The sequence below is a fragment of the Myodes glareolus genome, chromosome 1 (genome assembly GCF_982192425.1).
Source record: "Myodes glareolus chromosome 1, mMyoGla1.1, whole genome shotgun sequence".
NCBI classification, from domain to species: Eukaryota; Metazoa; Chordata; class Mammalia; order Rodentia; family Cricetidae; genus Myodes; species Myodes glareolus.
In genome coordinates, this window is record NC_142026.1 from 69,754,662 (window position 1) to 69,772,580 (window position 17,919).

The 17,919-nt window shown below is 39.2% G+C and overlaps 1 protein-coding gene across 1 annotated transcript; it reads right to left on the reverse strand.

Annotated features, from left to right (window-relative positions):
• Nucleotides 1-14,955: 14,955 nt before the first annotated feature.
• Nucleotides 14,956-15,890, reverse strand: LOC125395490 (vomeronasal type-1 receptor 2-like). The gene has a single exon (XM_048426920.3). It carries the CDS (start codon nt 15,850-15,852, stop codon nt 14,956-14,958), a length of 897 nt encoding a protein of 298 aa, XP_048282877.3. The 5' UTR covers nt 15,853-15,890.
• Nucleotides 15,891-17,919: the final 2,029 nt, after the last annotated feature.

Genomic DNA, 17,919 nt, shown 5'->3' on the forward strand with positions numbered 1-17,919 from the left:
CTTTAAAACATAACTGGTGTGGGATTGATTCACCATTATTTGGCGCCCGGACGTGGGCCCTTTTTCCCACCTCGTGGCGCGGGCCTAGCAGCCTGAGCGCACACAACACCTTGGCGGCCCCACAGCCTTTACAGTAAAGCCTGCACTGGATCCCAGCTCCGTTCAATAGAATCGGGCCGGGGACTTTCCAGCTTCTGCAAATACCGCGGAACTCGGGCAAGTGGCAACTCTACCCCCACTCAGGCAGTGTATTCCCTGCAGCCCTGGCTGAGTTTGGCTTGCGCTGCTAGCCTGAAAGTAACCTTTGGATTTGAGTGTATATATATTTCAGAATCTTTCCTGGTCGGTGCCATTGCCACGTGGATTCAGGTGCGCCCCCGCCTCCTGCTGGCAGGCAACAGTCATTACAGGTAAGATTTTTCTTTTTGGTTGAACATACATACATACATAAATACATACATACATACATACAAGTACAATTTCTTTTGATTGAAAATGTCAGAAAATATTACTATCCAAAAGTTCAGTGTTTTTTTTTTTTAATTGCGCTATGGAGGATATTCTGAAGGATGTCTCTGATATTCCTCTTACTTGGTTATTCCTGGGATCTGTTGCTTTTCTGGTGTTTGTCTATTTTATAAGGAATCTACAATGCTGAGGGCAGAGATTAAAACCTGAAGGACAATTCAGACTGACACCAACTTCCTCAAAACAGAGTTTGGAGTTCTCAAGGAGGAGACTAGATCTTTGTCTGATATGACTCGGTCGACTGACCAAAATATCAAGAAGGTACAGTCTGATATTGCTTCTTTAGAAGGGAGCTTCAATGCTCTGGAGGAGGGGACACTCAAAATGACTCATAACCTCCAGTCCATGACTGTAAGTGCTGAAACATTAGCTGAGAGGATTATAACCATTGAATGTGAAAATCGGACTTTATCAAAAGGGTATGGTAGATTAATTGATAGGATTTCCATGCAAGAAGGCACAGTACATGCCATGAGGATTATGTCCAAGGAGTATATGGTATCTCTAACGGACAAGCTCCATGCCTTAGAATTATCAATGAAGGTGATTGTGTCCAAGGAGGAAATGGTGTCTCTGACGGACAAGCTCCATGCCTTAGAATAGTTAATGAAGGCTTTGGAGCATAATACTGGACAGGAGATTCAGGACTTACAGAAGGCAATGGTGAGCAGATTTAATAAGATTGAGGAAATCATAGACTCTGATGAACAGGAGCAAAAGGTAGAAAGGCAACATTGACCTAAAAAAACTCTCACTCTACATAGAGACTTTCCAGTAATAACATCAGAAAAGATAACCGGCTCCAAAAACCCTAAGGTCATTAAAGAACATACATGGGAGCCTATACGTATGAATGATCTGAAAGAATTTAAACAAGCAATTGTGAATTATGGACTACATTCATCCTTTGTTAGGGAGATGTTAAAATCCTGGGCTCTGAGCAGCAGGGCCACTCGTCAAGATTGGAATCAATTAACTTCAGCTGTTCTAGAGAATGGACCTTTATGGCATTTCAAATGCCTATTCAAACAAGAGGCCAGACTTTACAACAACAAGAATCAGCAAAAGGAATTGAGGTTTCTCTAGATCAAATTCTAGGGGAAGGACTTTACTCTGATCCTCAGGAACAAGCTCTTTATGATGAAAACATTTTATCCATATGTGCTACAGCAGCTCTAAGGGCCTGGGACAGGGTTCAAGACTCAGGTCAAAGAGTAGAATCGTATATCAGGGTCAAACAGGGTCAGAGAGAACCCTTTAGTAACTTTTTACAAAGACTAACTAAGGCTGTACAAATAGGGATACCTGATCCAGAAGCAAGAAATATAGTAATTGAGTCTTTGGCTTATGAGAATGCCAATGTAGAATGCAAAAGGATCCTGGGGCCTTTAAAGATCAGATCAGCACCTTTGGATGAATGGGTTTTACATACAATGAATGTTGATACATTTGATTATGGCAATGAAACATGGGTGCAAGAAGCAATTTCCAAAGGTAAAAGGAGACATCAGATTACAAAATGCTTTCATTGTGGCAAAATGGGACACATGAAAAGGGACTGCAGACAATGGAATTCCAGGAATAATGCCTCTTCTAGGAATAACAGGAATAGGAGGACTCAGCCTTCAGGTTTATGTAGGAGATGTGGAAAGGGCAGGTATTGGACGAATGAGTGTAGGTCTACAAGAGATAAACAGGGCAACCCATTGCCATCAGGAAACTCAATAGGTGGCCTCTCGAAGGCCCCCATGGCAAATATGGTCCAGTCATTTCCGATCACTGCAGAGAACATGCCTCTTCAGGGAAATTAGAATGCCCCATGCCTGCTGTTAAAAGCAATAACGGCCTGAAGGATGAGTTAAATATGGTGAATGAATCAAGAAATCTAAGAGGACAAAGTAAACGGATATTCTGGCAGACTTCTACAAATGAACAAAGACCACAGCTAAGAGTGTGTGTAAATGGCAAATTTATTACTGGCTTACTGGACACAGGTGCGGATGTAAGTATCATTACTCCAGAATCTTGGCATCTGCATTGGCCTCTTCAGGAGGTAGATATTCAGTTCTTAGGAATTGGAACCCTATCTCGAATAAGACAAAGCACGAGATGGGTCAATTGTATAGGTCCAGACGGACAAATAGGAAAACTAAGGCCATATGTAGCCAATATTGCAGTGAATTTATGGGGCCGTGACCTATTACAGCAATGGAATACCCAAATTAACATTCCTGCTGCTTCCAGATCCTATATTTCTGAAGACAATATTACAAGATATTACAGATGGCGGAAACCAGCCATTAGAGCTATACAAGAACACAACACAATTGATGGCCCTTCACAGGTACCAACAGCCATGCCTCTACAATGGTTGACTGAGAAACCAATATGGACTAAACAGTGGCCTTTAGCTGAGGAAAAGTTACAGGCTTTAGAAGAGCTAGTACAAGAGCAATTAGATGCTGGACATATAGAAGAATCTACCAGCCCTTGGAATCTCCTGTATTTGTTGTTAAGAAAAAATCTGGTAAATGGAGAATAGTGACAGATCTTAGAGCTATCAACAAGGTTATTCAACCTATGGGCCCTCTGCAGTCTGGAATTCCTCTGCCCTCCCTGTTACCAAAGGGATGGCTTCTTATAGTTATGGAAAAACAAAAAAAAATCCAGGATAGTCAAAGCAATCCTATACAATAAAAGTACTTCCGGAGGCATTACCATTCCTGACTTCAAGCTCTATTACAGAGCTACAGTAATGAAAGCAGCCTGGTATTGTCATAAAAAAAGAGATGCTGACCAATCGAATCAAATCGAAGACCCTAATATTAATCCAGAAACCTATGAACACCTGATTGTACAAAGGAGCTAAAATTATACAATGGAAAAAAGAAAGCATCTTTAACAAATGGTGCTGGCATAACTGGATGTCAATCTGGAGAAGAATGAAAGTAGATCCATATCTATCACCAAGCACAAAACTCAAGTCCAAATGGATTAAAGACATCAACATTAATCTGACCACACTAAATATGATAGAAGAGAAAGTGGGAAGTAGTCTACAACACATGGGCACAGGAGACCTCTTCCTACGTAGAATCCTAATAACACAGACAATAAGAGCAAAAATAAATAAATGGGACCTGCTAAAACTGAGAAGCTTCTGTAAAGCAAAGGACACTGTCATTAAGACAAAAAAACCAACCTACTGACTGGGAGAAGATCTTCACCAACCCCACATCAGACAAAGGTTTGATCTCCAAAATATATAAAGAACTCAAGAAACTAGACTTTAATAAGCTAATTAACCAAATTAAAAAATGGGGCTCTGAACTGAACAGAGAATTCTCAACAGAAGAAGATCGAATGGCCAAAAAACACTTAAAGTCATGCTCAACCTCCTTAGCAATCAGGGAAATGCAAATCAAAACAACTCTGAGAATGGCTAAAATCTAAAACACCAATGATAACCTATGCTAGAGAAGATGTGGAGTAAGGGGAACACTCATCCATTGTTGGTGGGAATGCAAACTTGTGCAACCACTTTTGAAATCAGTGTGGTGGCTTCTCAGTAAACTGGGAGTTAACCTGTCTTAGGACCCAGCAATTCCACTCTTGGGAATAAACCCAAGAGATGCCCAATCATACTACAAAAGCATTTGTTCAACTGTGTTCACAGCAGCACTATTTGTAATAGCCAGAACCTGGAAACAGCCTAGGTGCCCCTCAATAGAAGAATGGTTAAAGAAGGTGTGGAACATATACATTTTAGAGTTCTACTCAGCAGTAAAAAACAATGACATCTTGAATTTTGCATGCAAATGGATAGAAATAGAAAACGCTTTAATGAGTGAGATAACCCAGACCCAAAAAGAGGAATATGGTATGTACTCATTCATAAGTGGATTCTAGCCATAAATAAAGAACATTGAGCCTATAATTCGTGATCCTTAGAAGCTAAATAAGAAAGTGAACCTGAAGAAAAACATATAGTTATCCTCCTGGATATTGGAAGTGGACAAAATTACCGGGCGGTGGTTGGGAGCACCGGGGTGGGGGTGAGGTGGGGATAAGGAGAGATGGGGGCAGAGAAGGGAGAAGGGGAGGATGGGGAGAGCGTGAGGAAATGGGAGGGTTAAAATGAAGGGGGGGTGGATGTGGGAGCACGGAAGTACATATCTTAATTAAGGGAACCATTTTCGGGTTGGCAAGAGATTTGACTCTAGAGGGGTTTCCAGGTGTCCAAGGAGATGTCCCCAGCTTGTACCTTGAGCAGCAGAGGAAAGGGTGTCTGAACTGGCCTTGTCCTATAGCCACATATGCATGATGAATATCTTGCATATTACCATACAACCTTCATCTGGTGATGGATGGAGATAGAGACAGAGAACCATATTGGAGCACTGGACTGAACTTCCAAGGTCTTAGTGAGGAGCAGAAGGAGGGAGAACATGAATAAGGAAGTCAGGACCGCGAGGGGTGTGTTTACCCACTGAGACGGTGGGACAGATCTAATAGGAGATCACCAAGGCCAGTTGGAAAGGGACTGATGGAGCATGTGATCAAACTGGACTCTCTGAATATGGCTGACGGTGGACGATGATTGAGAAGCTAAGGACAGTGGCGCTGGGCTTTGATTCTATTGCATGGATGGGCTTTGTGGCAGCCTTGTCTGTTTGGATGCTCACCTTTCTGGACCTGGGGGGAACAGGGAGGTCCTTGGACTTCCCATAGGGTAGGGAACCCTGACTGCTCTTTGGCCTGGAGAATTAGGGGGAGGAGGGGTGGGGGGAGGGGAAGGAGGTGGCATGAGGGAGGAGGTGGAAATTTTTAATCAAAAAATAAATAAATTAATTTAAAAAAGCTTACAGCATGGATGGCCTACATAAAGAAATGAGAGTGACCTCATAATACTAACTTAATAGTATACCCGAAAGCTGGAGATTGACAAAAAAAGTAAGCACACACAAGAGGAATAGACGATACAAAATAACCAACTGAACGCTGAAATTTAACAAAATAGAAACAAAGTGAACAATGAAAAAAAAAACCCATGGAAACAAAGAGTTGGTTCTTTGAAAAAAATCAGTAAGATTGACATGATCCAATTTAACTGAATGGCAGAGAGAATATCTAAATTAACACAGTCAAAACTGAAAGTGTGAAAATCATGGTAGGCATTGAGGAAAACCAGAGAATCATAACAACATACTTTAAAACCTGTACTGCAGAAATTGGAAAATCTAAAAGGAATTGATACTTTTGGTATATAAAGAAGGTGGAAGGGCAAGACCTGACAGTGTCTTGTTAGCCAAACCTGGGCCTGTTAGAGTCCTTCAAATAACAACACATTTTTTCCCCTGCTGGGCAGTATTAGCACTTACCTTTAATCCCAGCACTCAGTAGGCAGAGACTGTGAGTTCAAGGCCAGCCTGGTCTACAAGAGCTAACTCCAGGACAAGCTCCAAAGCTACACAGAAATACTGCCTTGAAAAACAAAGAAAATAAACCCCAAACATAAAGCAATGAAGAAAGAAAAATTACATTTTCACAAATTTTAGAGGGACAATTAGCAACTTCACATGGAAACATTAAAAAGTCAAGTAAACAACAACAACAACAACAAAAATCCCAGCATTTTTCTAGTTGTACTATGAAATTGTAATTATAAAAACAAACAAACAAATAAATGTGGTATTGACCTAAAAACAAACATGATGTTTAATGAAATGGCGTTCTAGGGTCGGACATTAATCCTCACACCTAAAGACAGTTGACTTTTTTTTTTTTATAAAGAAGCCAGAAATATACACTAGACAAAAAGAGAGCATCTTTAATTAATGGTTCTGGTCAAACTGGATGTTTGCAGGCAGGAAAATGCAATTACATCCATACTTATCACTAGTTACAAATAAAATAAAAATTGAAAACTTAATGAAATGAAAGAAATAACATCATAGCTTAAGATAATTTTGATGGTATGGAGAGCCAAAGCCAACTTAAGGAAATAAAAAATAAAATCTAAAATTGGAATTAAGAGCTTAGAGACTGTAGGGACAGTAGAAACGAAAAAATGAATTGGTTCTTTGAAAAGCTAAAACAAGTTTGAAGACTTTTTAGAAAAATAAGCAAAAGAAAGAGAGAAAAGAAACAAATTAATAATGATTATAGAGCTGGCTGAAGAGACTGCTCAGCACTTAAGAGTCATCTTAAGTGCTTTTCCTGAGTTTGTTTCCTAAATACATGTTGCGGCTCGCAAATGCCTACAACACCAGCTCAGATATACACACAGATACACACATACACACACCACACACACTTTCACACACAGATACACACATACACACTATATGGATATACATGAAGGCATACAACAACAGAAGTCTAGAGGATCATTGTGGATTATACGGTACAAAATAACCATCATCCAAGAACTGGATGCACAGAATGTAACTTATATGTACAAAGGTTATTTTTTATATTCACAGATGGAGGAAATTCTAACATAAGTTAAGATATATATATTAATCTGAGGAAATTGTGTTAAGTGCAATATGACAGGTGAAAATGTCATCCAGTTCAACCCCCACGACATAGCACAGTAGGCAGACACAGAAACACAGAGACCAGACTGGCAATTGTCTGAATATTTGAAAAAGATGATTAAATAAAATAAAGAGATTCTCTATTTTAAGATTTATTTTTTGGCTTGGCGTGGTGGTACAAACTTTTAATACAAGTACTCATGAGAAAGATGAATCTTCAAGTTCAGGACACACTGGTCTACACAATAAGAATAGCTAGAGTTACACAGATAAAACATGTCTAAAATCACAAATAAAAACAAAAAAGATTTATTTTTATTCATGTGTACACATACACGGACACTCAGACACACAGATACGGACACATATGCACTCACTCACATATGTCTTTGGGGTGTGGCACACACTATATAAGTTTTTTGGGAGGCCTGAAGAGGATAGCGGATACCCTAGAACTGAAGTACAGGAATTGTAGGCCACTGCATGAGGGTACTAGGAACTGAAAACTGGTCCTCTGTAAAAAACGACAAATGCCCTTAGCTGCTGAGTCTTCACTCATGATTTACGAATTTGAGTTAGTTAACTTTGTTCAGTATATTAGGACTGGAGAGATAGCTGGTGTGTTGGAGAAAGGCTGCTAATCTATGGCTGAACTTCCAGCCTAGTCATTGAGTTAAGGGACCCAGTGAGAGAGTATATGTTGAAACTGAAGTTAATTTCTCAGAAATGACACCCAAGGTGGCGTCTGCTACACAAACACACACACACACACACACACACACACACACACACACACACACAGACAGTCAGACAGACAGACAGACAGACAGACAGATGCACATACACAAATGTCCAAATACAAAATTAATTTGTTTGATAAAAGAAAAATGCTTATAATCTTATATAAGGAGTTACAATAATAATATTCAACTTGAAATATCATTGGCTTGGGTACACAGAGTAAAGGCATAGAATTCAGGGTCACAGTGTCAAAGCTGTGTTCCCTCCTATTGAAGGAAAACTAGGAAAGCAGTGTGTCAATACTTGTGAGTCAGGTTTTATGAAATTATGACTCGGTGTGAGACTGTCATGTAGTAGCTATTGAAACCCTGGACCATGACCATGCCCTTAGGAATGAAAATGAACATATCCACAGATATACTTCAGAACTAGATGGAACTCATTTTTTGACTATTGGATAAAATTATGTGGAGAAGTAGAGGCAATATGTCTTTCCACACCACATGTAGAGTGTGTATCTCATGTCTGAAAAGTGAACTGAGATATCCACAAACCTAAGACAAAGTTTTCAGTGAAAATGAGCAAAACAATGAAACGAAATATCTGTCTTTCCTCAGGATAGCTCAAGAAAGTGTCATGGTTTAAGCAAATATTAAGTTCTACTTTCAAGAATTTATACTACTTCTCTGAGAGATTTTGTTTTTGTTTGTTTTTTTGTTTTTGATTTTTGGTTTTTAAACCAAATTTTGAAACGAAATTTCTCTGTAGCTTTGACGCCTGTCCTGGACCTAGCTCTTGTAGACCAGGCTGGCCTCGAACTCACAGAGATCAGCCTGCCTCTTCCTTCTAAGTGCTGGGGTTAAAAGCCTGGGCCACCACTGCCTACACCTTTGAGATATTGGTGCAAGTTCTTTTAATCATATTCACCCCTCCTCCAATTCTTCCGAAAGACGTTCTTCCTTCCCTACCCACCCAACTCTGTGTTTTAATACAAGCTATCAAGACCAATGGGTGCTGCCCAAATATTCTTGCATGCATTATCTTCCAGGAATGTGGTCTGACTACCAGGGCCTAGTCTAAGACCATGGAGAAAACTGTGTCTCTTCTTATCTCAAGAGCTAAAACTTACCAATAGCCTACCTCCTTTTTATATGATGGGATTTTGTCTGACTTGGACTTGTACTGATGTTGAGCATGCTGTCACAAGCTCTCTGAGCTCTCATGTGCAGCTACCCTGCTGTGTTGCATCATCTGAGGAGGGGAAGTGATAGAGACATCCTGTTTAGGGACAAGCATGATTGTGCAGTCTCTTATTCTCTGCACCTGGACCGTTATGGTCTCTGAGCCAATCATCTCCTATTGCAAACAGAAGCTTCTCTGATGAGGATTGAGAGATGCACTAATCTATTTATATAGCTGTTGGATCCCAGGCTTTTCCCCTGCTCCCAGAGGCACAAAATGCAAAATGCTAGGACTGTTTTCGCCTACCAGCCAGGCTTCCTGCCAGCTCCTGTGCCTGTTTCACTAGCCCAGGTTGATTTAGCCCTGAGCCTCGTTTTATCTTTGATATGATAATTTCCCACCTGCAAAGAAGGGTTCCCACAGCGCCTAAACCTATCCTAACTGTCTGTCACCACGCTCCTGCTAGCATTCCCTACCTGAGGAGAAATTCCTCAGGGGTGCCAGGCTGGTAGCGCTGTTTTCTCACACCTGGCTGGGAGGGAGTTTGCTGGGGAGTTTCTGGAGAAAAGGGTATTTAACGTGGCGGAAACTAAATAAACTTGGCATTTACCCTTTGGCAAATGACTCAGATCTCTCTATCTCTGTGTGTCTCTGTTTAACCCCTAGACTCTTGTCCCAAGCTCGTGGCGAGGTACGGAAGGCACGCAATCCGTGCCCGGAGGAGGGAAGCGCAGATTCGGGTGGAACCCACATATAGCAAGTCTGGAGTTAATTTAAGACTCTGATCATTTGGTGGAGTTAATAGGTTTTCTATTAGTGCCTATACCCTGTCTTATCGTGGGTTCTTGGCCAAATAATGATGCCAGGCATGGATTTCAGTTTGTGGATCCAATCAGAAAGCGGTTGGCTATTCTATGATGTTGTATCACTGCATCAATGGGCATGTCTGAGTCAGTCATGATTACTCTGCAAAGTGTAGTAGTTGTGTACGATTAATGATTACTTTCCTGCTCCATTAGAGTAAACAAAACTCCCCTGTACTTTGAAAGTTAGGCAATAGGAATGAAGCTTCTAGGTCAATACCAGCTTGTTTACTTGTCATGTTCTGGAGGCTAATCAAGGACAATGCAAATTTCAGTACATTTTTTAAAAAAACTATAACAATGCTTCATTCTTTTTTTATTTTTTATTTATTTATTATTTATTTATTTATTAAAAATTTCCACCACCGCCCCGCCTCCCTATTCCCTCCCCTTCCCACCTCCCCCTCCCTCTCTAGTAAAAATTTCCACCTCCTCACCACCTCCCTTTTCCCTCCCCCTCCCCACCTCCCTCTCCTTTTCTAGTCCTAAGAGCATTCAGGGTTTTCTGCCCTGTGGGAAGTCCAAGGACCTCCCCCATCCACCCAGGTATATAAAGGTGACCATCCAAACAAACCAGGCTCCCACAATGTCAGTCCATGTAGTAGTGTCAAAACCCAGTGCCATTGTCCTTGGCTTCTCAGTCAGCCTTCATTGCCAGACACATTCAGAGTGTCCAGTTTAATCACATGCTCCATCACTCCCAGTCCAGCTGACCTTGGTGAGCTCCCATTAGATCAGTCCCACTGTCTCAGTGGGTGGACGCACCCCTCATGGTCCTCACTTCCTTGCTCATGTTCTCCCTCCTTCTGCTCCTCATTTGGACCTTGAGAGCTCAGTCCAGTGCTCCAATGTGGGCCTCTGTACTCACTCGTAAGTTGATTCTAGCCATAAATAAAGGACATTGAGCCTATAATTCGTGATCCTAGAGAAGCTAAATAAGAAGGTGAACCCAATGCTTGATTCTTAGTCCTCACAGATTTTTGCTGTTGTTCTCACTGGTGGTAGTATCTGTCTATCTGTCTGTCTGTCTGTCTGTCTGTCTGTCTCTCTCTCTATCTATCTATCTATCTATCTATCTATCTATCTATCTATCTGTCTATCTATCTATCTATTTTAGTGTTTTGAGTTGCTTGGGTCTCACAAGTTGGCCGAGGCTAGTTTTAAATTAACTATCTTGTCCAGTGTGACCTAAGTTACAGTAATCCTTCTCTTTTGGCATAAGAGAATGGTAGATTTATTATTTTGTAACACTATGGCAGAAAGCCCTCACATTTCTACAAAATTCTTCTCCAAATGATACTCACCTAATGAAGACTTCTAATATTTGTGAAATTATAGAACTGATTAATCAATAACCAATACCATTCTTTCATATAGCCCAACTATTAAGAGACAAAGACAGGCTGTAATTTTTTCTCAGAAGCACATAAATTATTAAAAAGGATAAGTGGAAGAAAGAAAATGTAATTCAATAGTCTTATATGTGAGTTGATGTGAATTGTAGAAAACATAAAATCATGGTAGGAAACGATTCAATTTATATTGGTTAAAATTTTTATTAAGGATTTAAATGAACTTGGGCCTTGTTTAAATTCTTATTTCCTTCATATCAGAAGAAGAGAAATAGGTGTTTTCTTCTTAAGGTTATGTGTCCTTTTCTCATGTATATGCTGCTGTTGAAAGGACCAGTCTGCAGCAGCTTAGAACCTGAAGGGAGCCACAAAATTTGCAGACTAATCACTCAATAGACTCTCTGGATCTGGGTTTCAGAGAGTGGTCGCGTAATTCTCTGGGGCTGGTGAAAAGGGGAAACACACATATTTTTAGGGTCTCTCAACCATCTCTCTATCTTTACTTTTTCCTTTACTGCTTGTTTATCCCAGCAAAATCTTTTAAGTACTATACAAATGGCAATGTGGTTATACTCTATCTTTCAAGTGAATCATTGCAATGAATACAGATGAAAGCAATGTGTTTCTCATTTCTGTTACATGATTAAACATTTTATGTATTATGGTTAAAAATCGAATTATCCCCAAGAAGACACATACATTCATGAACAAGCAATGTGTTATAGATTAACTAAGTGTAAGCAAGCAAGATATTTTTCTTAGCCAGTTCTTTTACTGGTAGGTTGCATTTTTTGTTACAAGAAATGATTTATTATTTTATTATTTATCTCAAAAAGTAATCTTACAAAGACATAAAAGATTTTAACTTTTATATATGAAAAGCAATCAGTCATTTCTACTTAAATCCTCAGGGTGCATAAACATTCATCAACAGTTTTTTGTTAAATTGTGCGAGGAAGCTGGAAGAAGAAATAAATACAAGGAATTAGCCATCACCTTTAATCATCCAACCATCACCAACAAAGGTACATCAGCCAACAGTAGCCAGGTTACCATTGTTTTTGCTTCCTGAACTCAATGAGACCCTTGCTCAACTATTAAAAGTGCATTTTTCTAAACTTAAATTGTTCCCCAAGATGTTGTACCTCAACTTCATTAGCAAAAACATCTTATCCTAACCTTGAGTCATTGTGAAAAACTGTTTAACACAATAAAGGTCATATACAGCAAGCCAACATCCAACATCAAACTAAAAAGAGAGAAACTCAAGTGATCCAACTAAAGTCAGGAACAAGAGAAGGCTGTCCACTCTCTCCATATCTATTCAGCATAGTTCTTAATGTTCTAGATAGAGCAATAAGACAACAATAGGAGATCAAGTGGATACAAATTGGAAAGGAAGAAGTCACACTTTCACTATTTTTGGACAGTATAATAGTATATATAAGTGACTCCAGGGAATTCCTACAGCTGACAAACACTTTTGGTAATGTGGCAGATCATAAGATTAATTAAAATATCTGTAGCTCTTCTATATACAAATGATAAGTGCGCTGATAAAAAAATCATAGAAATAACATAAAATATCTTGAGGTAAGTCCAATCAAAGAAATGAAAGACCTGTTTGATAAGAACATCAAGTCTTTCAAGAAAGACATTGAAGAAGCTGTCAGAAAAAGAAAAGATCTACAATGCTCTTCCATAGGTATAATCAACATAGTAAAAATGCTAATCTTACTAAAAGCAATCTATATATTCAAAGAAATCCCCACCAAAATCTCAACCAATTCTTCACAGACCTTGAAAGAACAATTCTCAACTTCAGTGGAAAAATAACAAAACAAAACAAAACAAAACATTGGGTTCAGTGTTGTCAGATTTATATTGAGATCTTCAATCCATTAGGACTTGAGTTTTATGCATGGGGATAGATATTGATCTATTTACATTCTTCTACATGTTGATATCCAGTTATGCCAGTACCAATTGTTAAAGATGCTTTCTTTTACACATTGCATAATTTTAGCTTCTTTGTCAAAAACAGGCATTCATAGGTGTGAGGATTAATATCAACATATTTGATTCAATTCCATTAATCAACCTGTTTGTTTTTATTTCAGTATCAAGCTGTTTTCATTACTGTAGGCTCTGTAATAGAGCTTGATGCCAGGTATGGTGATGCTCCCAAAAGCTTCTTTATTGTACAGAATTGTTTGGCTACCCATTTTTTTCCCATATGAAGTTGAACATTGTTCTTTCGAGACCTGTGAAGAATTGTGTTGGGATTTTGGTGGGGATTGCATGAATCTGTAGAATGCTGTTGGTGGGATTGCCATTTTTATAGTGGAAAGCAGCTTACATGAGTAGAATAGACCACTTTCTAAATATAACAACAGTAGCACAGACATTGAGAGAAACAATAAATAAATGGGACCTTCTGAAACTGAGAAGCTTCTATAAAGAAGAGATACAGTCAACAAAACAAAAAGGCAGCCTAGTGAATGAGAAAATATCTTCACCAACCCCACATCATACAGAAGACCGATCTCTAAAATATATAAAGAACTCAAGAAATTAGGCATCAAAGTATCAAATAATCTAATGGAAAAAAATGGAGTACAGAACTAAACAGAGAATTTCTAACAGAAGAATCTCAAATGGCCAAAAGATTCTTAATGAATTGTTGAATATCCTTAGCCATCAAAGAAATGCAAATCAAAATGACTCTGACATTCCATTTTACACCTGTCAGAATGACAAAACACCAATGATAGCTTATACCGAAGAGCATGCAGAATAAGAGCAACATTCCTCCAATGCTGGTGGGAATGCAGACATGTACAACCACTCTGGAAATCAGTATGTTGGTTTCTCAGAAAATTGGGAATCACTCTATCTCAAGATCCAGAAATACCACTGGGTCATATACCCAAAGGATGCTAAATCATATTCCAAGAACATTTGTTCAACTATGTTTATAACAGCATTATTGGTAATAGGCATAACCTGGAAACAATGTAGATGCTCTTCAATCAGTTCTAAAGAGTACAATGAGACAGTCTATGGATAAACATTTGTAGAATGTCTGGGTTAATCTCCATAGGCTTGGGTAGTAATAACCTGTCATAGAGAATACCAGCATAGAAACATCTGAATATGAGATGACAATGGTACATGGTAAGTTTGGGGTGGCTAGGGATGTTTCTGGCTTCCAGTGACAATTGTGAAACAGGGAACACAGTCAATAGGCATGACTTAATTTTTTTCCCACAGAGGAGCCTGAAAGTGGAGTCAAAAGCCCAGACCATAAGATCAGATGCAGAACAGCAGTTAAGCAAAAACATGAATAAATACAGTGTCGTTGGTCACACAAACCTGTTATTCTCAGTATGACAGAGATCTTAGATTTTTCTTTGCCCATCTGTTCTCTCATTAAGCTGCAGCAGTGGGTCAAGAGTCCAGGCTATTCCTGCAGAAAAATTCGTGTCTCAACATCTGATTGGATATCTGTAAGATTAAGATACTCTTCAGGACATGGTCATCCCTAATATCATAGCTTTTGTAATGAAAATAAAAAGGTATCTTAATCTCATGGAACTGTTTAGACAGCTTTACAGTAGTTGTAACAACTGTTGATGTCAACCGTCACTGACTTGCTTAATAAGACCTAGTCATGGGTGAGTCCAAATCTAATAATGGATAAAAGAATATTTGAGTTGATCATAACACACAAGTCACCACGTTAAATTACCTACCTCTACAGCAGGGGAAATAATTCTTGGGAGCGGATTTGTTATTAGAGACAAGGATGAAGGGACAAAACGTGGGGAAGCACGAGTCTAGAAATGTAAATATGTTGATTATCCACAGCCTTGGATTGTCAACTATCACCCTATAGATAACTAATATGAAGGACATTGAGTAGGAGAGGACAAAGGTGCACACAAGGATCAAGATGGTTTTTGTTGCTCTGTCTTCAGGGGAAACTCTGAGGGAATGCTTGGCACTATGGATGTGCTGTAGCTGACTCTTGTGCCTGTGGAGGGTTCTCATCATGAAGACACTGGCCCAGACCATGAGACCCAAACACAGACTGTCAGTGAAACAAAGCAAGAACCGAGATAGTACAGTTACAGTATTGCCAGAAACAAATGCTGAGCAGTACCCCAACTTGAATTTTTTGGTGAAGTTTTTGTTAGTACCAGATCCAATCACATCTATAGCTGTTTTGGTATTTAGAAGCAGATGAACAAGCCAGCTGAGTGAGCAGGATTGAACCATGTACTTGGAGACAGAGTGTTTCAGCTTCATCCACCCTGAATTGCTGGGGCTGATTGTGATTGCTTGGAAACAGCTCAAGAGACAGGTGCAGTGCAGGGAAATGCCCCGGGACACCCGGTTACTGTAGAGAGTAAGTTTACATAACAGGTCATCCAGGAGAAATTGCAAGCCCAGCTGTACCATTATGTGAGGAATTACTCTTGAGATGATAACCAAGGAATTGGCTAAAGTCAGATGCCTTAAAATCTGGTCTTTCGGCATCAGACTCTTTCCATAAGAAAGAAGTATTGACCAATTGCCTAAGATCCCCACAGCTGTCTGAGAAAAGAACAAAATCCCTATTGGTAAATTCCCTGGAACCATATTCTCTTCTCACCCAAGATAAACAAATTTAACTTCATCAGTACATTCAGAAAGAGGACATTTAAATATGTATTAAATTAAAGAGTTCAAATTGTGTCACTATCTCTCTCTTTCATGCATTGATACATATTTATAATGAGATCAGTCACACATTTGATGGAGTAATAGCAAACTTTATGACAGATACCCTTAAGGTGCCTCAGGTTTTCCAACTTCTCCATAAATAAAACTGTGTCATATATGTATAGTTCATTATTGGTGTCTTTACATGTCTCAGATTTGAAGAATATTATCTGAAGAGATACTTGTATGTTTATTACAATATAAATGAAATTGTGTTAGCCTAGATGCTGATCATTAGATCCATGGATATGAAAAATGTGATACGTCAGGCCTGGAGAGGCTCGGCTGTTAAGAGCATTTGCTGCTTCTGCAGAGGACTCCAGCTTGGTCCCCAGAAACCACATGATGATTTATAGCTGCCTGGAACTTCAATTCCAGGGAATCTGGTGCCCTCCTCTGAGAAGTCTTGTCTCAGCCTTGCTTTCAATACATCTCCTCATCATAATGCCATGAATACATGCAAATGAAGACGATTTTAGTACAGGAAGATGCTCCTGTTGCTCCTGGTTTCAGAAGACATACCTAGTGATGATTCTTCTTCTTTCTTCTTGAAACCACAGAAGTTTATTCTAAACCACACACTTCCTTAAAAGAACTCTGTGGTAAAGAGCTGTTATGAGGTGACAAGAGGGCAATCAAATACATTGTTTAGAACAAGAGACTTAACACAGTACACTAGCATGAAATTAGACAATGAGAAGGGAAAAAGACAAAATATATTGCTCCACAGGGCAACGACTGTAAGGCTATTGAATAATGTGGGAAAATCAAATAAGGTAATAGACACCATATTCAAACAAAACAATTCTAATGAGTCAGATTTTATGATAAATACCATATCTGTGTTTAGTCATTTCACCTTTCTATAATAAACAATTCATTCAAAAGAATGGAAAACAGAATATATAAAGAGAAAAGGAAAACACTAAAACAAATAGTTCATTAATAGACAGATGGTTTCGTACAAAATGTCTTCAACAACATCGAGGATGTTTGATAGAGGACACAGTGCAGAAATTAAATGCGAGTTGTCTACCTGACATACTTCCAAGGAGACTTCTTCATAAATTTATTTTGCCAAACCAGAAAAGTGTCTTTCAGCTAGGGCATCGAGGTAGTTGAAGTAGCTGTGTCAGCAATTATAGTGTATTCAGATACAGAGGGAAGAACTCAGAAGCAACAGTTCCCAGAATGCCTTCCTGCCCTGTTCCACTTGCAGTGCTCATCACTTGAGCACGGTCCAGCCCAGGATGCTCTTTTTGGGATTCTAGCAGTGACTGGACTCTCTATCACCATTTTACATGAACCTTGAATTTATGTCCTACAAGTCCCCTGAGTTTCAGATGACACCAGATACACACCAGTCAAAAGTTAGCTTTGCCTTTTATCAGTTTCCTATCAAGTCTAGTTTACACAGTTTTCACTATGAGGAGCTGAGGACAATAGAAACAGTGTTTTCTCTGGATCCCTTAAACTGATGCCAAGGGTATTTCTTGTCTCAAAGTTTTTTTAAAACTAACTGGAAGAATTCCCGGTTACTGTGTTACTTTACACAGAATTTCTCTTTCAGTCTGCAGTGTGTGTGAGGCATGCTGTTCAATATGCACACTGTACATCCAGTCACACAAAATCTTTTGTTTTAGTGCAATTTCTTTACTCATGAAAGGATATCCCTTAGGGTTACCTAAAGGATTTTAGTCAGGCAGTATTGACATACACTCTTGGGATTTTAAGATGAGTAGCTTTGGGGGCAGGAGACAGGGTCAGTAGTTAAGAGCACTTGCTGATCTTAAAGTGTAGCACCTGCACTGCGAGACTCACAACTACCAGAAACTCAAGATACTAGAAAATTCAAGTTGCTATGGTCTCTTCTGACTCCCCTGCACACCTGTGCACATTTCTCTCCTTGTATACATATAATGAGAAGTAATAAAAATAAATTTT